This window comes from Engystomops pustulosus, chromosome 6, assembly GCF_040894005.1.
Source record: "Engystomops pustulosus chromosome 6, aEngPut4.maternal, whole genome shotgun sequence".
Taxonomy (NCBI): Eukaryota; Metazoa; Chordata; class Amphibia; order Anura; family Leptodactylidae; genus Engystomops; species Engystomops pustulosus.
The window spans coordinates 166154209-166170296 of record NC_092416.1 but is presented as its reverse complement, the minus strand read 5'-3'; the positions used below and the strand labels follow the sequence as shown (position 1 = coordinate 166170296).

The following is a 16088-nucleotide window of genomic DNA, read 5'->3' as shown; positions in this document are numbered from 1 at the left end:
AGAATAAATCTGATCTAATTATGTTAATGGACTCTGGGGGTGTTTGCAGAGCTCCTCAGTGCTATAGCTTCTCATGCTGTTACAATGAGCAGAGGAGGTCTCCCCTCCCCTGCACTTCCTGCTGCTTTTAGATCACACAGGCAGATAGTGGAAAAGAGCAGGGGGTGGGTGAGAGCTGTTCTGCTCATTGTAACAGCCTGTGAATTTGCATCACTGAGGGACTCTGGTAATATCCCCAGAGCCCTTTAGGCTCATTAGCATCATTTTAAAAGTTGATTTGAGAAGGAAGGAGGCCATGGATAAGAAATATAAGAAGATACCACAGTCCCGGCGCCTGGATCTATAAGTAACGTCCCTGGTTTATCATGATGGAATTTGATGGTGGATTTCCTTTAATACATGATACATAATGATAGTTACAATTCTAAATGGATAATTAGTATCACATTTACATCAATGAATGCGCCTTCTGCCTGTGATCATATGCTAATAAATGTACATCTAGTGCAAAGTAATGAGAGTGGAGCTGTATGATGTGTGTGTAATCGCTCAGCTTAGAAGATGAAACCAGGTAATTCATTAGCCTTGTGTTCTTGTAGACTACATCAGCACCGGAACGATTTATGGATAACAGATTAAAAATGAGAGAAGCCCAATTACAATATTAACATAATGAATTATACACTGCTACATCTGTCTGTCAGAACACAGAATAAAGGCGAAACGTAGCAAGGCGGGCACACGTCGGCGCATGTTAGCTCTGCTTGCCCTCAGCTCCTCCTGCTCTATAACATTCTGTCTGCAGTTAGGACACTATGAACAATTTGCTCATCTTCTTCTCTGGAACATACGGCCTACAGGTTAGACAAATGTACAATATAAGCATCTGTTCCTGAGTTATAATATGCCCCTTGTGGGTAATATGCTACAATCTGCTCTATAACACGCTACTAGGATAGGAGACTATGCAGAATTTGCTCAGCTCCTCTGGCTCTATAACATGCTGCCTGCAGATATGACACTAAGTACAATCTGCTCAGCTCTTCTTGCTCTATAACATGCTGCCTGCAGATAGGACACTATGTACAATCTACTCAGCTCCTCCTGCTCTATAAAATAAGGCCTTTAGCTAGGACACTATGTACAATCTGCTCAGCTCCTCCTACTCTATAACATGATGCCTGCAGATAGGATACTATGCATTCTGCACAGCTCCTCCTGCTCTATAACATGCTGCCTGTAGATAGGACACTATGTACAATCTGCTCTGCTCCTCCTGCTCTATAACATGCTGCCTGCAGATAGGACACTATGTACAATCTGCTCAGTTCCTCCTGCTCTATAACATGCTGCCTGCAGATAGGACTGTATGTACCATCTGCTGAGCTCCTCCTGCTCTATAACATGCTGCCTGCAGATAGGGCACTATGTACAATCTGCTCAGCTCCTCCTGCTCTATAACATGCTGCCTGCAGATAGGACACTATGTACAATCTGCTCAGCTCCTCCTGCTCTATAACATGCTGTCTGCATATAGTAATCATCAGATGTAGCATCAGCTCAGTGCCAGTTTCTCTTTAAGGTGCTGCACAGAAATCAGATGCCATTTACAGCATAAAAAGGGTCCCTTTAAAAAAATCCAATCTAAATTAATGTTGTTAAATATTAAACTTTGGAAAAAGTCCAGTTAAGATGAATAGTCTTTATAGTCCTTGTAAAAGCAGGTTTGTCTTCAGGTCAGGATAGTTATAGTATGAGAGAATCCTGATCCTGGTTCTGGTCCATCCTGGTCTATGTGCACAGCGAGACAGATAGAGATCTATACAGGTGGTGGAAATGTTTGAGCATTAGGGAAGAATACATAAAAGCTACGGCCGGCGTAAAGCACCTGCAGAATCTCTGCTCAAGGCTCATTATGTGATGTATTAAAGGGCTGAGATTTCGTGTGTTTCCGGGTAAAGGCAGTTATGTGATTCATCCAGTAATAGAAAAACAAACTAGGCTAAAGGGATTTTTATGATGTGCCTTGGACAGGTCATGTTTCAGAGAGGTGCATACCTAGACACAGAGGGCACAAAAACAAAGGTAAACTAAAACACATAAAGGACATAAAAGGTAATAATAGAAGAAAAGCAAAACACATCGACACATCGAATACTGACGTAGTGGCTTCCGTGTTCTGAGCTTAAACGGGGGATTTACATGAAAGCCATCCATGTGTGATTTGGGTTAAGCCTCCAGAACTCCAATCATTTCTTGCATGGGGCTAAGCTTCAGAACCAGGCACATGTGTATAAAAAAGACTATCCACTGTGCCAGAGAAACATAGATGTCATTTTCTATTTGATTTCTCATATGATAGTTTCCTGGGAATTGCTCCATGGCATCAGCCATTGGAGCAGATTTACTTACCTGGTCCATTCGCGATCCAGCAGCGCGTTCTCTGTGCTGGATTTGGGTCTTCCGGCGATTCACTAAGGCAGTTCCTCCGACGTCCACCAGGTGTCGCTGCTGCGCTGAAGTCCGCCAAAGCACGCCGGAGTTCCCGATCCTATACTTGGTGAAGGTAAGTGTGTGTCCAGCGACACTTTTTTTTTGTTTAAATGTGGCGGTTTCTCCGAATCTGTCAGGTTTTCGTACGGCCATGCGCACTGATTTCCGTCGCGTGCATGCCGGCGCCGATGCGCCACAATCCGATCGCGTGCGCCTAAAACCCGGGGCAATACAGGGAAAATCGGCGCAAATCGGAGATATTCGGGTAACACGTCTGGAAAACGTGAATCGGGCCCTTAGTAAATGATCCCCATTGTGTCTCCTACATGATGCCAGGCTGGACCGGGGCACAATGCAAATAGATATCATTTCTGTACTGTGGCACCTAGGGTGTAAAATGTAAGGTGTCATTTTTAAAGAGAAGAATCTCCCCTTTTTATGACACATGATTTGTGTTTTCTGTTGCCACAGAGAGATATCCCCACTTAAAGATAAAGTCAAGAGTGGGAGATATTTAAGAAAATCCCCTACCCTCGGTTGAATTTGATGGACATGTGTCCTTTTTCAACCGTATAAACTATGATTGTATAAAGCAGACAATCCTTGTGTCAAGTGTATCTTTAATCAGAGTATACACCCTACTTTATTTGACTGGCTTTTGTAGAAAAATGAAGGGTCCATCAAGCAACCAGAGGCTTAAATAAGTAAATTGTTTAAGGATTGAAGAATTGATATCCCCCATGACACACATCAGACCAGAGTTAAATATGTTGGGGTTCTCCTCACGTACATTGGGGGTAACCTATCTATAGCATTAATAATGTAACTTAGGTTTATATTGTATTGGCTTATTTCATTTCCTCGCCAGGGATTAACCTTCTTGATTGATCATATTGCTGGAGGCCTCGTAGTTTCCTTGCCAATTGCTTGCGCTTGATGCCACATTAGGGAGGTACGGGCGGATGACTCAGGTTTGCAACTGTAATTAAACTATGAGGCACGAGCAGATAATGATCCCTTTATCCAGCTGTTCCACATAACAGTATAGGAATAAGTCGGATGATCCCTAACGGCTTTACTGAATTAGAGGAGATTACTTTTCCTGATTGCCTGAATTACGAAACGCATCTGCCAGCTTTGTACTGAAGCGACCTGAGCTTTACATTCAGCATATAAATATACAGAGGAAATATATTACCTACTAAAGAAGGACAAACAGTGAAACTTATTGTTGTCTGTGTTTCAGAAATCATAGCCCACTAATCTGGAATGGTCAAGATAAGGACATAATTTCTTTCTCATGGTCGTCCTCACTGATTCTTGGCATACGGAGACTGTGTTGTCAGACTTCAGCTCTACTCCAGGTTACTCTCTGCATAATAACAGTAACCCGAAACTCCAAATTCTTGTAGAAAGATCATTTTCACTTTATTTTATAAACTCATAGAAATCCAAAATTTATTTGATGTTTCGGTCTCACTTACCTTCATCAGAAACTGCATCTTACCTGGGTGTGCAAACCCGTTTTGCATACTCAGGTTAGGCTGCATTCACAGGAGACAAGACATTGGATAACAACTAGTAAATTTTTGACAACCCCTAGTTACAGACGGACCTCTCTGTCCCCTGTGACCTCTGGTGAAGTCTCTGGATGTTACTATAGTCCAAGGCTGCAATGATCAGCTGTGAGGTGTCTGTAATGAAGCTTCATTGATAATCCTTGTTGCAATTACAACACAAAATTGTAAAAATGCAATTGTCACAGGAACGAAAAAAAAATTGGAACTAGATTTCTGAAATATACCTTTTATGACTTAGATACAAATTCAACTTAAAGGGAACCTGTCACCAGGAGACCCATTTTTAGCACTCCCCCAGTCCCCACAGAGCATAGTACATACACTGCCAAAGTGTTTTTGTATAAAAAATAGGTTTTACAGAAAAAAGATATGTTATATTGTACCTTTCATTAGCATCTGCTGTGTGACTAGGCAGTTGCCAATTGGGAGGGGTTGGAAAGGAGCAGTCCCCCCCACACCATTGGGAAACAGCTACTCCATGTGTCTTTTTCAAATATATGAATAACTCCCCACACACGGGATTGGCTGCAGAGGAGCAGGGGGCGTCGCTAAGCCAAGTGATGAAAGCTACAATATAACATATCTTTTTTTCTGTAAAACCTATTTTTTATACAAAAACACTTTGGCAGTGTATGTACTATGCTCTGTGGAGACTGTGGTAGTGCTAAAAATGGGTCTCCTGGTGACAGGTTTTCTTTAAAAACAAACCTGAAGAACTTATCCTGTATGTAACCCAGGAACTGCCTGTACTGGACAGGTGAGACTCATTTTTTAAAAGGTTTTTACCAAAACCAGCATCAAAACTATATAAAGTTCTTTACAATGCTGTTTTAACTGCAACGTATAAACACACCCGATCCAACATATCAGCATACTAAGTAGTCATTGGGGCACAAGAATCTTAAAACTAAATTCATACGTAATGTCTGAAATGTGTTTGGAAACACAATTTAGAGGCTTTGAGGCTCATATGGCCCAATTCAGGATGCAATGTTTACCTGCAAAACATGTGGTGCTAGATCCTGATCTTAGTTTCAGTAGAAACGCAGATGAGATTGGTGCAAGCCATGCAGCCTATGAATCGCATTTCAAAATGCATTGCAAATGCTGTGTGTGAATGCTGCATAAGTTTGTTTTTTTGTGTCTTCCCCTTTTTGCTTTTATTTTTATTTTTTTATACATCGTGTCTTTGAAAAGTTAAAGAGAACCTGCCATTGATATTAAGCCACCCAAGATAAATACTTTATTAAAACCTAAAATTTAAAAGCATTGTCCTTATCCCTAAATGGTTCCTTTCCATGGCATTAAAAATCAGTTTGTTAATTAATATGCAACTCACTCGATGTGAGTCCAGTGAGACTAATTGAGTCTAATGAGGCCCTGCATATTAATTGGTTACTGCACTGCCCCGCCTCCTGGTTCTCGATTGACAGGTCTCACTGCTAGGACATGCTGCTGTATGGAACATTGAGAGAGGGTTCTGTTATATCATTGGGCACTTAAAGTCATTTGGCTAGGATGATGTCATCCAAGGTCCTGTTACAACATCTACCCCATGTATGTATCAAGTCACATGAAGTCACAGCATGCATTGATGGACTTCTACAGTCCCAAACTGATCAAATCTATTTCCTACACCTGGAAGGGGCACTGCCAAAAACTTGAAAACTATTGTCTCCGGGATAAAAAAGGCTCCAAAAGAGAACATACGCCAAATAGTCACAAATAGAAAAGAAAAAGCCAAACCAAAAATAGCTACATGTTCCCTATTATTCACTGACACTAAGACACTTCATATCATTGGACAGCTGAGGCTTTTTATCTGCATAATTGGAAGGATTTATAATATCAGAAAAGCTTCATTAACAAGTTTCTGCTTTAGTTGTTTTTCATATATTGCATGCAGTACAATACGTAGCAAGCTGTAGTGTTCTGATGAGTAACAAATGCGTCAGACAGGCTGTGTGATGGATGTTCTCCAGCTCCTTTCTCTTTTTTCCTCAACCTTTCTTTACACTAATTTATGACTAAAGCAAACTTGAACTGGAGGTCATTTTACCAAAAAATAACGGTCACACAGGCAACTGAAGGTAGTACTTGGGAGTACCAGGGAGGAAAGTCTCTATGGGAAGAGTCCAGAGGGAGGAGTCTGTGATCCAGTGGACCCTCTGGACCACCAAGGGAGTTGATGCTAGCCGCAACCTGGGACTGGAGTTTAAGTGGCACCTGGTCTTCGACAGAGCCCGCTGCAAAGCAGGATGGACTTGCTGCGGCAGGTACCACCAGGTCATTCTGTAGGTGTGTCTAATCCCGCGGTTGCAGCCAAGGTAGGATGCAGGAGACAGGAACACCAGGAGCGTATGGGAACGCTGGAGACACAGGAGATACTGAGGCGTCTGGAAACGCTGGAGGAACACAGGAGACATCAGGGGCGTATGGGAATGCTGGAGACACAGGAGACACAGAGGCGTCTGGAAACGCTGGAGGAACACAGGAAACACCAGGAGTGTATGGGGACACTGGAGATACAGGAGACACGGAGGCATCTGGAAACGCTGGAGGAACACAAGAAACACCAGGAGTGTATGGGAACACTGGAGATACAGGAGACACGGAGGCATCTGTAAACGCTGGAGGAACACAGGAAACACCAGCAGTGTAGGGGAACACTGGAGATTCAGAAGACATGGAGGCGTCTGGAAACGCTGGAGGAACACAGGAAACACCAGGAGTGTATGAGAGCGCTGGAGACACAGGAGACACAGAGGCGTCTGGAAACGCTGGAGGACAGGAGCGTCTGGAAACGCTGGAGGACAGGAGCATCTGGAAATGCTGATGGGCAATCACTTCAACAGGAACCACTGGTGTGGCATCAGGCGTTAAATTTTCGTGACGCCCAATCACAATGGGACCACGTCTGTAACACCAACACCATGTCAGTATATACAAGGCAGGAGATAAAGTGGAACAGAAATAGGGGCAATTGGATAGAAGATCACCCTAACTATTATCAAAAATACTGTAAAACATTAAAGTCTAAAGTCTAAAACATGACTATGTAAAGAAATATCAGCTGTAAATTAATTGCAAATACAGGCAGTCCCTGGGTTACGAACAAGAGAGGTTCCATGGGTTTGTTCTTAAGTTGAATTTTAATGTAAGTCAGAACAGATATATTTTATAATTGTAACCATAGACAAAAAAATGTTTTGCCCGTAACAATTGGATTTTCAAAATTTTGTGCTGTCATGGGAACAAGAATTATTAATAAAAGTTAATTACAGACACCTTACAGCTGATCATTGCAGACTGGGACTATAGTAACATCCAAAGAGCTTCACCAGAGGTCACAGTGGGCAGAGGGGTCCGTCTGTAACTATTGGTCATCTGTAAATAGGATGTCCTTAGAGCGTGCACCATCTGTATATACAGTGCGAAAGAAATTACTTACATAAGTTAAGTATTTACAAAGAAATCACAAATATAATAACGTCCAAAAATCTATAACAAAAATTGATTATGTTACAGCATTATCAGTTCACAACAAAGAGCAAAGTGATAGACAGGAATGAGGCTAGGTGGTGATTTACACAAGAAAATATCATGGAAAAAATGGGGGTACATAGACACCGCAAACGTGATATATATATTAACATATAATACAAAACAAAAAATGAACATAATGGTGAAAATACCCAAATGTTATACAGCAGTGGTGGCGAACCTATGGCACAGGTGCCAGAGGTGGCACTCAGAGCCCTCTCTGTGGGCACCCATCACAAAGGTCACCATTCATGACTCAATAGCTTCTCCTGCCCAGGACGTGCCATGTTCAGCGCTATTTTAAAGTGACTAGAAGTGCAGGAGGAGCAAGGAGGTGCTGACATAGATGGATTATCATTGTAGTCCCTTCTATGGACTAAGGGACCTTAGAGGGAAACTATAACAATAATCTAAATTTCTCCTTTCTACTGTATTGGTGTCCTCAGGATGCAAATACGTTTGAAACCTGTGAGTAACCTTGGTTAGTTTAAATTGGCATTTGGCACTCTGTGAAAAATATGTGGCTTTTGCTTGTAGCTTCGGCACTCAGTCCCTAAAAGGTCCACCATCACTGTTATACAGGGTATTAAAAGTGTACAAAAGGCTTACGGGGAGATTTATAACTGTCATAAAAAAGTGGCAAAAAATTGCAAAGGGTTTTTTTGTGATTATTTTGGACAGTGGCGTCACATCAAAAGTATCATAAAAACATCAAAAGTCGATGCACATAGACCAGGGTGGGACTGGAGTCTATTTGCGACAAAACTTGTGCCTAAACCGAATGTCGCAAATCATGAATTCAGTCGTATTTTGAATACTTGTCTATGCAAGAAAGCAGGGTCTATGTCAAAGTGTCTTTGCACTGTCCTATTTTGCGCAAAAGAAAGTCACGAAACAGTATTTTTACCACAACTGCGCCATACATAGACAAACAGACCAATGATAAATTCCCCCCATTTACTGTTGATGAATGCTGCACAAAGAGAATGGTCATCTAAGGCTCCACATCTCAAACCGCGACTCGTCTCAACCTACCCAAGAGATGAGGAGGACGAGTTAGTCTGAAGGATTTGTAGCTTAAAGAGGACCTGTCACCCAATTTATCGGCACTAGGAGCTGCCTAGTGCTTGATCCAACGCCACAGTGTTAGAGTGATAGCGTTACCGGAAACCTCCAGTAATGCTATCAAACACTTTGGCGGGGTACAATGAAATTGTTGGACAGCTCACAAAGCTGTCCGACGTATTCACAAGGGGGCAGGGTTGGGGCGTGGCTAGGGGCGGTGACTGCTGCCTAGCGCGCGGCAGTCACTGCCCGCCTATGGAGTCAACGAGGCGGTCCGGGGAAGAGACAGCGCCTCGGACCGCCCCCTCATGAATACATCGGACAGCTTTGTGAGCTGTCCGATGATTACATTGTACCCCGCCGCAGTGTTTGATAGCGTTACCGGAGGTTTCCAGTAACGCTATCTCTCTAACACTGCGGCGTTTGATCAAGCACTAGGAACTGCTTACTTTAGTAAGCAGCTCCTAGTGCCGATAAATTGGGTGACAGGTCCTCTTTAATGCATTTATATGACATGTACAGCTAATCTGCATTTTTCTAAATGCTTTTTTTTTTCTTAAAGGTTTTACTCATAAGACCAAGAAACTCAGTGTTGCATCCATAGCTGATTTTGGTGAGGTAAGTGATGGGCATTGCTTTGCATTCTTCCATGGAGACATCGGGCACATGTGTCAAACTTTTGGCTTGCCTTTTTCTTAAATTTTTGAGTCTTTTCATGGTGCTTCTGCTCATTTGGAAATAATTCAAAGTTCTCCATTGTTGAGTTTTCTGCAGTGTTCCCTGAGTTATCACCTGAATACAAATGTGAAAGTTGTACCATTTCGACAAGTCGCAGCACATACACCAGCACTGGTCATGAATCTGGCTTTGCACAGCGTTTCACTAGCAGTACTTCTATGTTTACGCCAGGATAGGGAAGTGGCAGAAATAGTCCTGTACGAATTTTTAGCATTTAAAAGTCGCCATTTTTTAGTGTGTCAGGTGAAACGCCAGGGCCCTCTGACACCATGGGCCCCATTGCAGCTGCTATTTCTGTAGTTACGCCCCTGTTAATAAAGTCTGTTGCTTTTTGCTGTATAAAGGTGAGCTGTTTCGAGAAATAGCTGTCTTTTATTCACAAATACCTCAATAATGTTTGTCACCTGTTAATAGCAAAATAACAGGTGGTAAACGATAATAAAGTATCTGACAATTAAAAGTCAGCAAAATTGGTATTGAGAGCTGGAGATATTCTCATAGACATTTTTCTGTGAAACTTATTTCTTACATTTTTGTATTTACCTGAGATCTTGATCAGTTGGAGAAACCTTTTTATAAATATTGGGAGAACGGATAGTATTTTAGCTTGTGCTAATGCTATTACTCAGAGTAATTGGGAATATGCCATACATTTATCAAAATTACCAATAGGGTTTAGCAGACCCGAAAAGCGAAGTTCAGATTTCTACTGAGTATTGCAGGTTTCAAACAACCCCCCTCTGCCCCTTAACATTCACAATGGGTGTTGTCTTGCTTGCAGGCATGAACTCTTTAAAGGGGTTTTCCCACAAACTAAAGATAGGCCCTATCCACAGGATAGGGCATAACTTGCTGATCAGTTGGGGTCTCAGTGCTGAGACCCCCACAGATCGCGAAAACGAGGGGTACTTCGGACAACTCGTCACTCCGTCAGAGTAATGGAGCAGACAGCCGCGCATGACCGTTCTGCTCCGTTAATCTCTATGGAGCTGATGGAGATCATGAGCGCCGCACCCGCCAATTTCCATCAGTTCCATAGAGATTAATGGAGCAGAACGGTCACGCACAGCCATCTGCTCCATTATTCTGACGGAACGACGAGGGGTGCGAGCACTGAGACCCCCACTGATCAGCATGTTAGGCCCTATCCCATGGATAGAGCTTAACTTTAGTTTATGGGAAAACCCTTTTAAATGCCACTGGCAAATTCGCCAGTGGCATTTAAATCCCTGGGGCCACATGTGGAGGCACTAGCATGCATGTGGTGCAGGCCAACCCCATTTTGTGAAGGATCAACCCTCTCCAATGACATCATTGGAGTGATTGGAGTGATGACCATCCCAAAATGCCGGTGCCACAGGCGTGTTAGTTAACAAACATTGTTACTGATGGGGGTTTGTGGCCAGAATTTGAATAAGTCCAGCTCATCCCTGATTTCCAATTCATGTGAAAAACTTTTCATTCATTATTATTTAAAAGAACCAATAAAGAGCAAAACGTTGCGATGGTGCTTTCTATTATATGCTAGCTGAAGGACAGCTGAGATGTGATTGGTTATTATCCAACACACGCAAATAATTTTTTTAAACAATGATAATATGTATTTCATACAAACCATTGGGTGGTTCACTTCCTTGAGACTTCTGGGACAGTTTTCCTCCACAATTGGAACAGGATAGGGATAAGTCTACCATAAATAGGGGAAAACCCCTTAAGGTACAATAAGTGTCATTTTTGTCACTTTCGTGCCAAACTAAGGCAACTTTGAACTTGTTTCCTCGTTGAGCAGTGCATTGTCATGTCCTTCTGTTGTATTGGTTTATTTGTATAATGGGTGGGTCAAGAATGACAGCTCTGTAAAACTAAAATAGCCTCCAGCAACATTCCTTGCCGTGACAGAGAATTGTGTAAACCCTTGTTCAGCTGAAAGTTATCTCTTCGTCCCCGAGTAGATGCAGTTTTGTAAGTCTATATATCTCCCGTGGCAACAAAATAAAACATGACTCATCCTACTTTCCCTTGAAATCTGCTGCCATGAGATCTGCCATGAGATCTGCCATGAGATCTGCCATGAGATCTGCCATGAGATCTGCCATGAGATCTGCCATGAGATCTGCCATGACATTTGTTGAATTGTTTGTTGTCCCATCAATATAACTTATCGGCCTATCAACAAGCTAGAGGTTAATCTCCAGATCACAGGGGATTTGTTTGTAATTGAAGGAAAGGTCTGGGGCTTCCACAAATTGTGAGAACGAGGAACTGAGTGTCCCTCTGTGTAGTACAGGGGTGGAATTGGCAGTATTGGGATCTTAAAGGAAATCTACCACCGGGATGAAGGATTGTAGACCAAGCACGCTAACATGCTGGTGTGTCCCCCCTCTAGCATGATCCAATCTTCTTCTAGCTTCTTATGACCTGATTTTTATTAAAAAAAGGGCTTTAAAAATTATGCAAATGAGCTGCCAAGGCTCCGGGCTCAATTAACAGCTATGGAACCTGGAGCCCCCTTAGGTGAATTTGCATAATTTTAAAGCCTTTTTTTGTAAAAGCAAGTGCATAAGAAGCTGAAAGTAGATTGGATCGTGCTAGAGGGGGACACACCAACATGTTAGCGTACTTGTCTACAATCCTTCATCCTGGTGGTAGATTTCCTTCAAGATCCCAAAACTGCCTATTGCACCTCTGTACTACACAAAGGGACACTCAATTCCTCTTTCCACTCAATTTGTGGAACAGGGGGCACATACTAGTATGTCAGTGTACTTGGTTTACAATCCTTCATCCTGGTGGTAGATTTCCTTTAATCAATGTTTGTGGGGACCCCTTATTCATAGATTTATAATGAATGGCTTTATATGAAGACTATTGCTCCCCATTCTATTTCTCCTCAGTGGCGCCATTACTTTAAACTTTATTGGCACCCTGTAGACACTAATACAGTTCAAAGGGTTGTTGCCATCTCTGCCTGGGATTCTATAGAAATTCCAAAAATATTGAAGCAAAAATAGCATTGGTTTCCATACAGTATAGCTAGTTGGTGGAAATAATCCTTTAAGACACACGTAGAATGTGAGTTTGCTTCCCCCTTTTTCCAGATACCTAGTTTGATATAGAAGAATTGGCTATATCTCTCAAAATGTCTTATGGCCCTCAACCGTACATGGCCAGAGCCACAAGCAATTTTATTGGTTCATTGTGGGTAAATCCACATAACTGTAAAGGACATTCAATCTCCTTCCTTTTAGGTGATTCTGGATCAGAAAAGAGTAAGGAATATTAAATGTATCTCTTGTGAGAAAAGCTACTGCTTGGGGTCTGTCAAAGGCTGAACCCTCTCTCAGTTGAGAAGATATGCCCCTGTGTATATGGAGGTCAGGAGAAATAGCTGTCAACTGTATGAGGACCCAGACTTCAATTATCAAAGGAATCATAATTCCATCATAAAAATGCAGGGACACTTACTCATAGATCCAGGCACGGTGACTGTGGTAATCTTCTTATCTTTCTTATCCCCCGCCTCCTTCCGTCTAAAATCAACTTTTAAAATGATGCTAATGAGGCAGAAGTTCTTTGGGGGATGTTACCAACGCCCCTCCGTGCTGTAGCTTTTCAGGTTGTTACACTGTGCAGAAGGACTTCCCCTCGTTGTGTGTGAGTATAGCAGACAGAGGAAGGGGGAAGTGCTGAGGGAGCAGGAAGAGGGGAGACAATACAACTGTAAAGCTACAGCACGAAGGGGCTCTGGTAACAACTATCAGTGCTCTTATGGCTTATTATTATTATAATGTTAAAAGTTGATTTTAGAAGGAAGGAGGCCATGGATAACAATTATGAGAAGATACCACAGTCACTGATTATGCGAGTAAGTGTCCCTGGTTTATAGTGATGGATTTTGATGATAGATTTCCTTTAAATGATTAAAAGATACAAACATGAAGCTTACTAAATCTTTTTGTATTTTTATACAGCATTTTCGATGGCCTCACTACGGGAAAGTTCTAGCTGAGGAAGTTCTTACTGTGAAGGTTTATAACTGCAGCAAAGTTTTCAGCAACAGGTAAATTCATATGGTACTGTATATATGATATATATATATATGTATAACAAATGTAAAAACGGTAAATATCTTCAAAAAGATTTGATGTGACCTTTATGGTGAAAATAGTGAAATCGTTTTGCTAAAATCATTTAGTGCCTATGGCTGCTGTGCGGATATGTGTTTCTGCGGTAACAGACTACAAACAAACCTTGTGCAGTTTTATCATAATTTCATACTCCTATTTTTCTAGACCCTATCAGTATTGGGATGCAGGTTCAGTCCTGGTGTTTGGTATAAAACAGTTGTCTGGGGAAAACTGGAAGATGTAAGATGCCGAGTGGCATTCTCTCCACCACACATGCTTTAATGGCATTAAATGACCAGTAGTGGATTATAATATAGGCAATCTGGGGCAGTTGCCCAGGGACCCAAGCCTTCTAGGGGGCCTATTGTCACCAAAACCACTGACCAAATTTCATACTGAGAAGGACCTTCACCCATGAAATCCTTATACATCTGTTCATGCTCTCAATACACATGTCCACAAGAGCCATTTGAGAACCTTCGAAGCTCCTCCAAAGGTCCTGAAACCACAGGTTTCACAATCCTCCATTTCCCAAGAAGCTGATTCTAGTCCCATATGTAGGAAGTGATTCCAGACGTGTAGGGGCTTTAATATTCATACAGCTCAGGGCCCATGGCGGTCTTATCCACCTCTGGAAATAAAAAATATGCCCATGTTTATAGCAAGGGGCAAAATTAAAGTGTATAAAACATTTTTAAGAAAGGTTGTTGAGTGATATGAATCTTTTTCAAGGACTAATACCATATACATATATGCAAAATTATTGTTTTATATTATTATTATTTTAATTATTTATAATTATTAATAATTATTGTATATATTATATTAATATTATACAGTATATATATTATTATATTAATATAAATGTAATTATTTATAATTACCGGTATTATTTTTATTATTATTTTATTTAATTTTGTAGGTCTTTGTATGCAAAACTATGCATACATAGTTTCATATAAGAAAACGAACGATTCAGCAATACTAATTTTGATGCAATAGCCTACAAATCTATGATATTACAGTACCACAAATCTTTATTAAATTTGAAAAAGATTTACTATTAAAATCCAGCATGATATTCCAAAAACAATTACCCATAGATCCAGGCACCGTGCCTGTCGTCCATTGCCTCCTTACTTCTAAAATCAACTTTGAAAATTATGCAAATGAGTAAGAAAGGCTATAAGCATGTTCCCAGAGCTGTTGAAGATTCATAGGCTGTTACACAGAGAAGGACCTCCTCTCACCATGTGCTCACTGCTGCTGAGATTACAGGAAGTGCAAGGGGGAGGATAAAACTCAAACCTGCTGCTGCGGTGCAAGAACAGCTTGTGAAGCCAAATCACAGAGGGCTTCTGTAATACACCCATAGCTCTTGAGACAAATTAGGATACTTTTAACAGTTGATTTTAGAAGTAGGGAGGCCATGGATAACAGATATAAGAAGATTACCACAGTCATGGTGCCTGGATCTATGAGTAATGTCCCTGCTCTATCATGATGGATTTTGATGGTGAATTTCCTATAAAGTCAAGAGGATTTAGGCCCATAAATGTCCACCAACCTGTTGTCCTGGACAGTAACAGGTTCACAATAATGTCCTATTCTGGGAAAATAGTTATTATAAAGAAAAAAGTATTATTCATTCAAATGACCTATAAAGAGTCACATTGGTGGAGAAGAGTCATGTTAGGATGTCCACTTCTAACATCAAAAACTTGGCACTCCTTAGGATGTTTTGTATCTTTAAGGAGTGTCAAGTTTATGATGTTATGAAGTAACAATGCATTGGTGTCCTTCTTGAGCACCCACCATTGCCCAAGTGGAGTGGAGTGAACTTCTTTATTAGTATGTCCCCTTCATTAATTAATGTCCCATAGTCCAGGTAGATCATCAAGTCTGGGAGCACCTGCTGAAGGTACCTCATGATGATGTACTGGTCAACTGGGAAATTATTAAAGACAGTTGGGTTTAGGCCAGCATGACCCCTTACAGGTCATTAATATACAACATTCACAGCTTTCTGTCTTATACTGGAAACCCTACAATATAGAAGGATATCGTTGTGATCCTGAAGATCCTGTAGGCCTAAATCCTCATGACAGCTTCCATTTAATCCAGCTATCGTTTTGCAAAGTTTCTTAGATATTTAACCATTTTAACTTTTTTCTTCTATTTCAGATTATTGGGGAAATTAATAATTAGTCTACAACATCTCCCAAAGAGTGGCCACCTCATCCTTCGAGAAGCTCTAGTAGACAAGAACTACAGCATCACTGGGGTACGAGTTGAATGATAGACCACAATTTACATGTCACAACGCCAGCTTTTAAAGGATAACATTTATTAAAGTATCAGTCGTTAGTCTTGGCTGCAAATTTGGCACAATTCCCTTCAAAGGCAGTTCCCATGTAGACAAATGGATTCTGCATATAGAGTGACAAGGGAGTCTTCTGCTCAGGACCTCCCATACTGAAAGTGCAGGGGAACTTCAGATATAACTTTATCTAGTAATACCAACACATTTTAGGGGGTCGGA

At 41.3% G+C, this 16088-nt stretch overlaps 1 protein-coding gene across 1 annotated transcript in view; it reads left to right on the top strand.

The window, feature by feature from the left end:
- LOC140064910 (fer-1-like protein 4) overlaps positions 1-16088 on the top strand; it is an 80675-nt gene that overhangs the window by 2500 nt on the left and 62087 nt on the right. The window contains exons 2-4 of the mRNA XM_072112232.1: positions 9244-9299; positions 13391-13479; positions 15731-15830. Coding sequence (XP_071968333.1) covers positions 9244-9299; positions 13391-13479; positions 15731-15830 — 245 coding nt within the window. The remainder of the gene's footprint in view (positions 1-9243; positions 9300-13390; positions 13480-15730; positions 15831-16088) is intronic.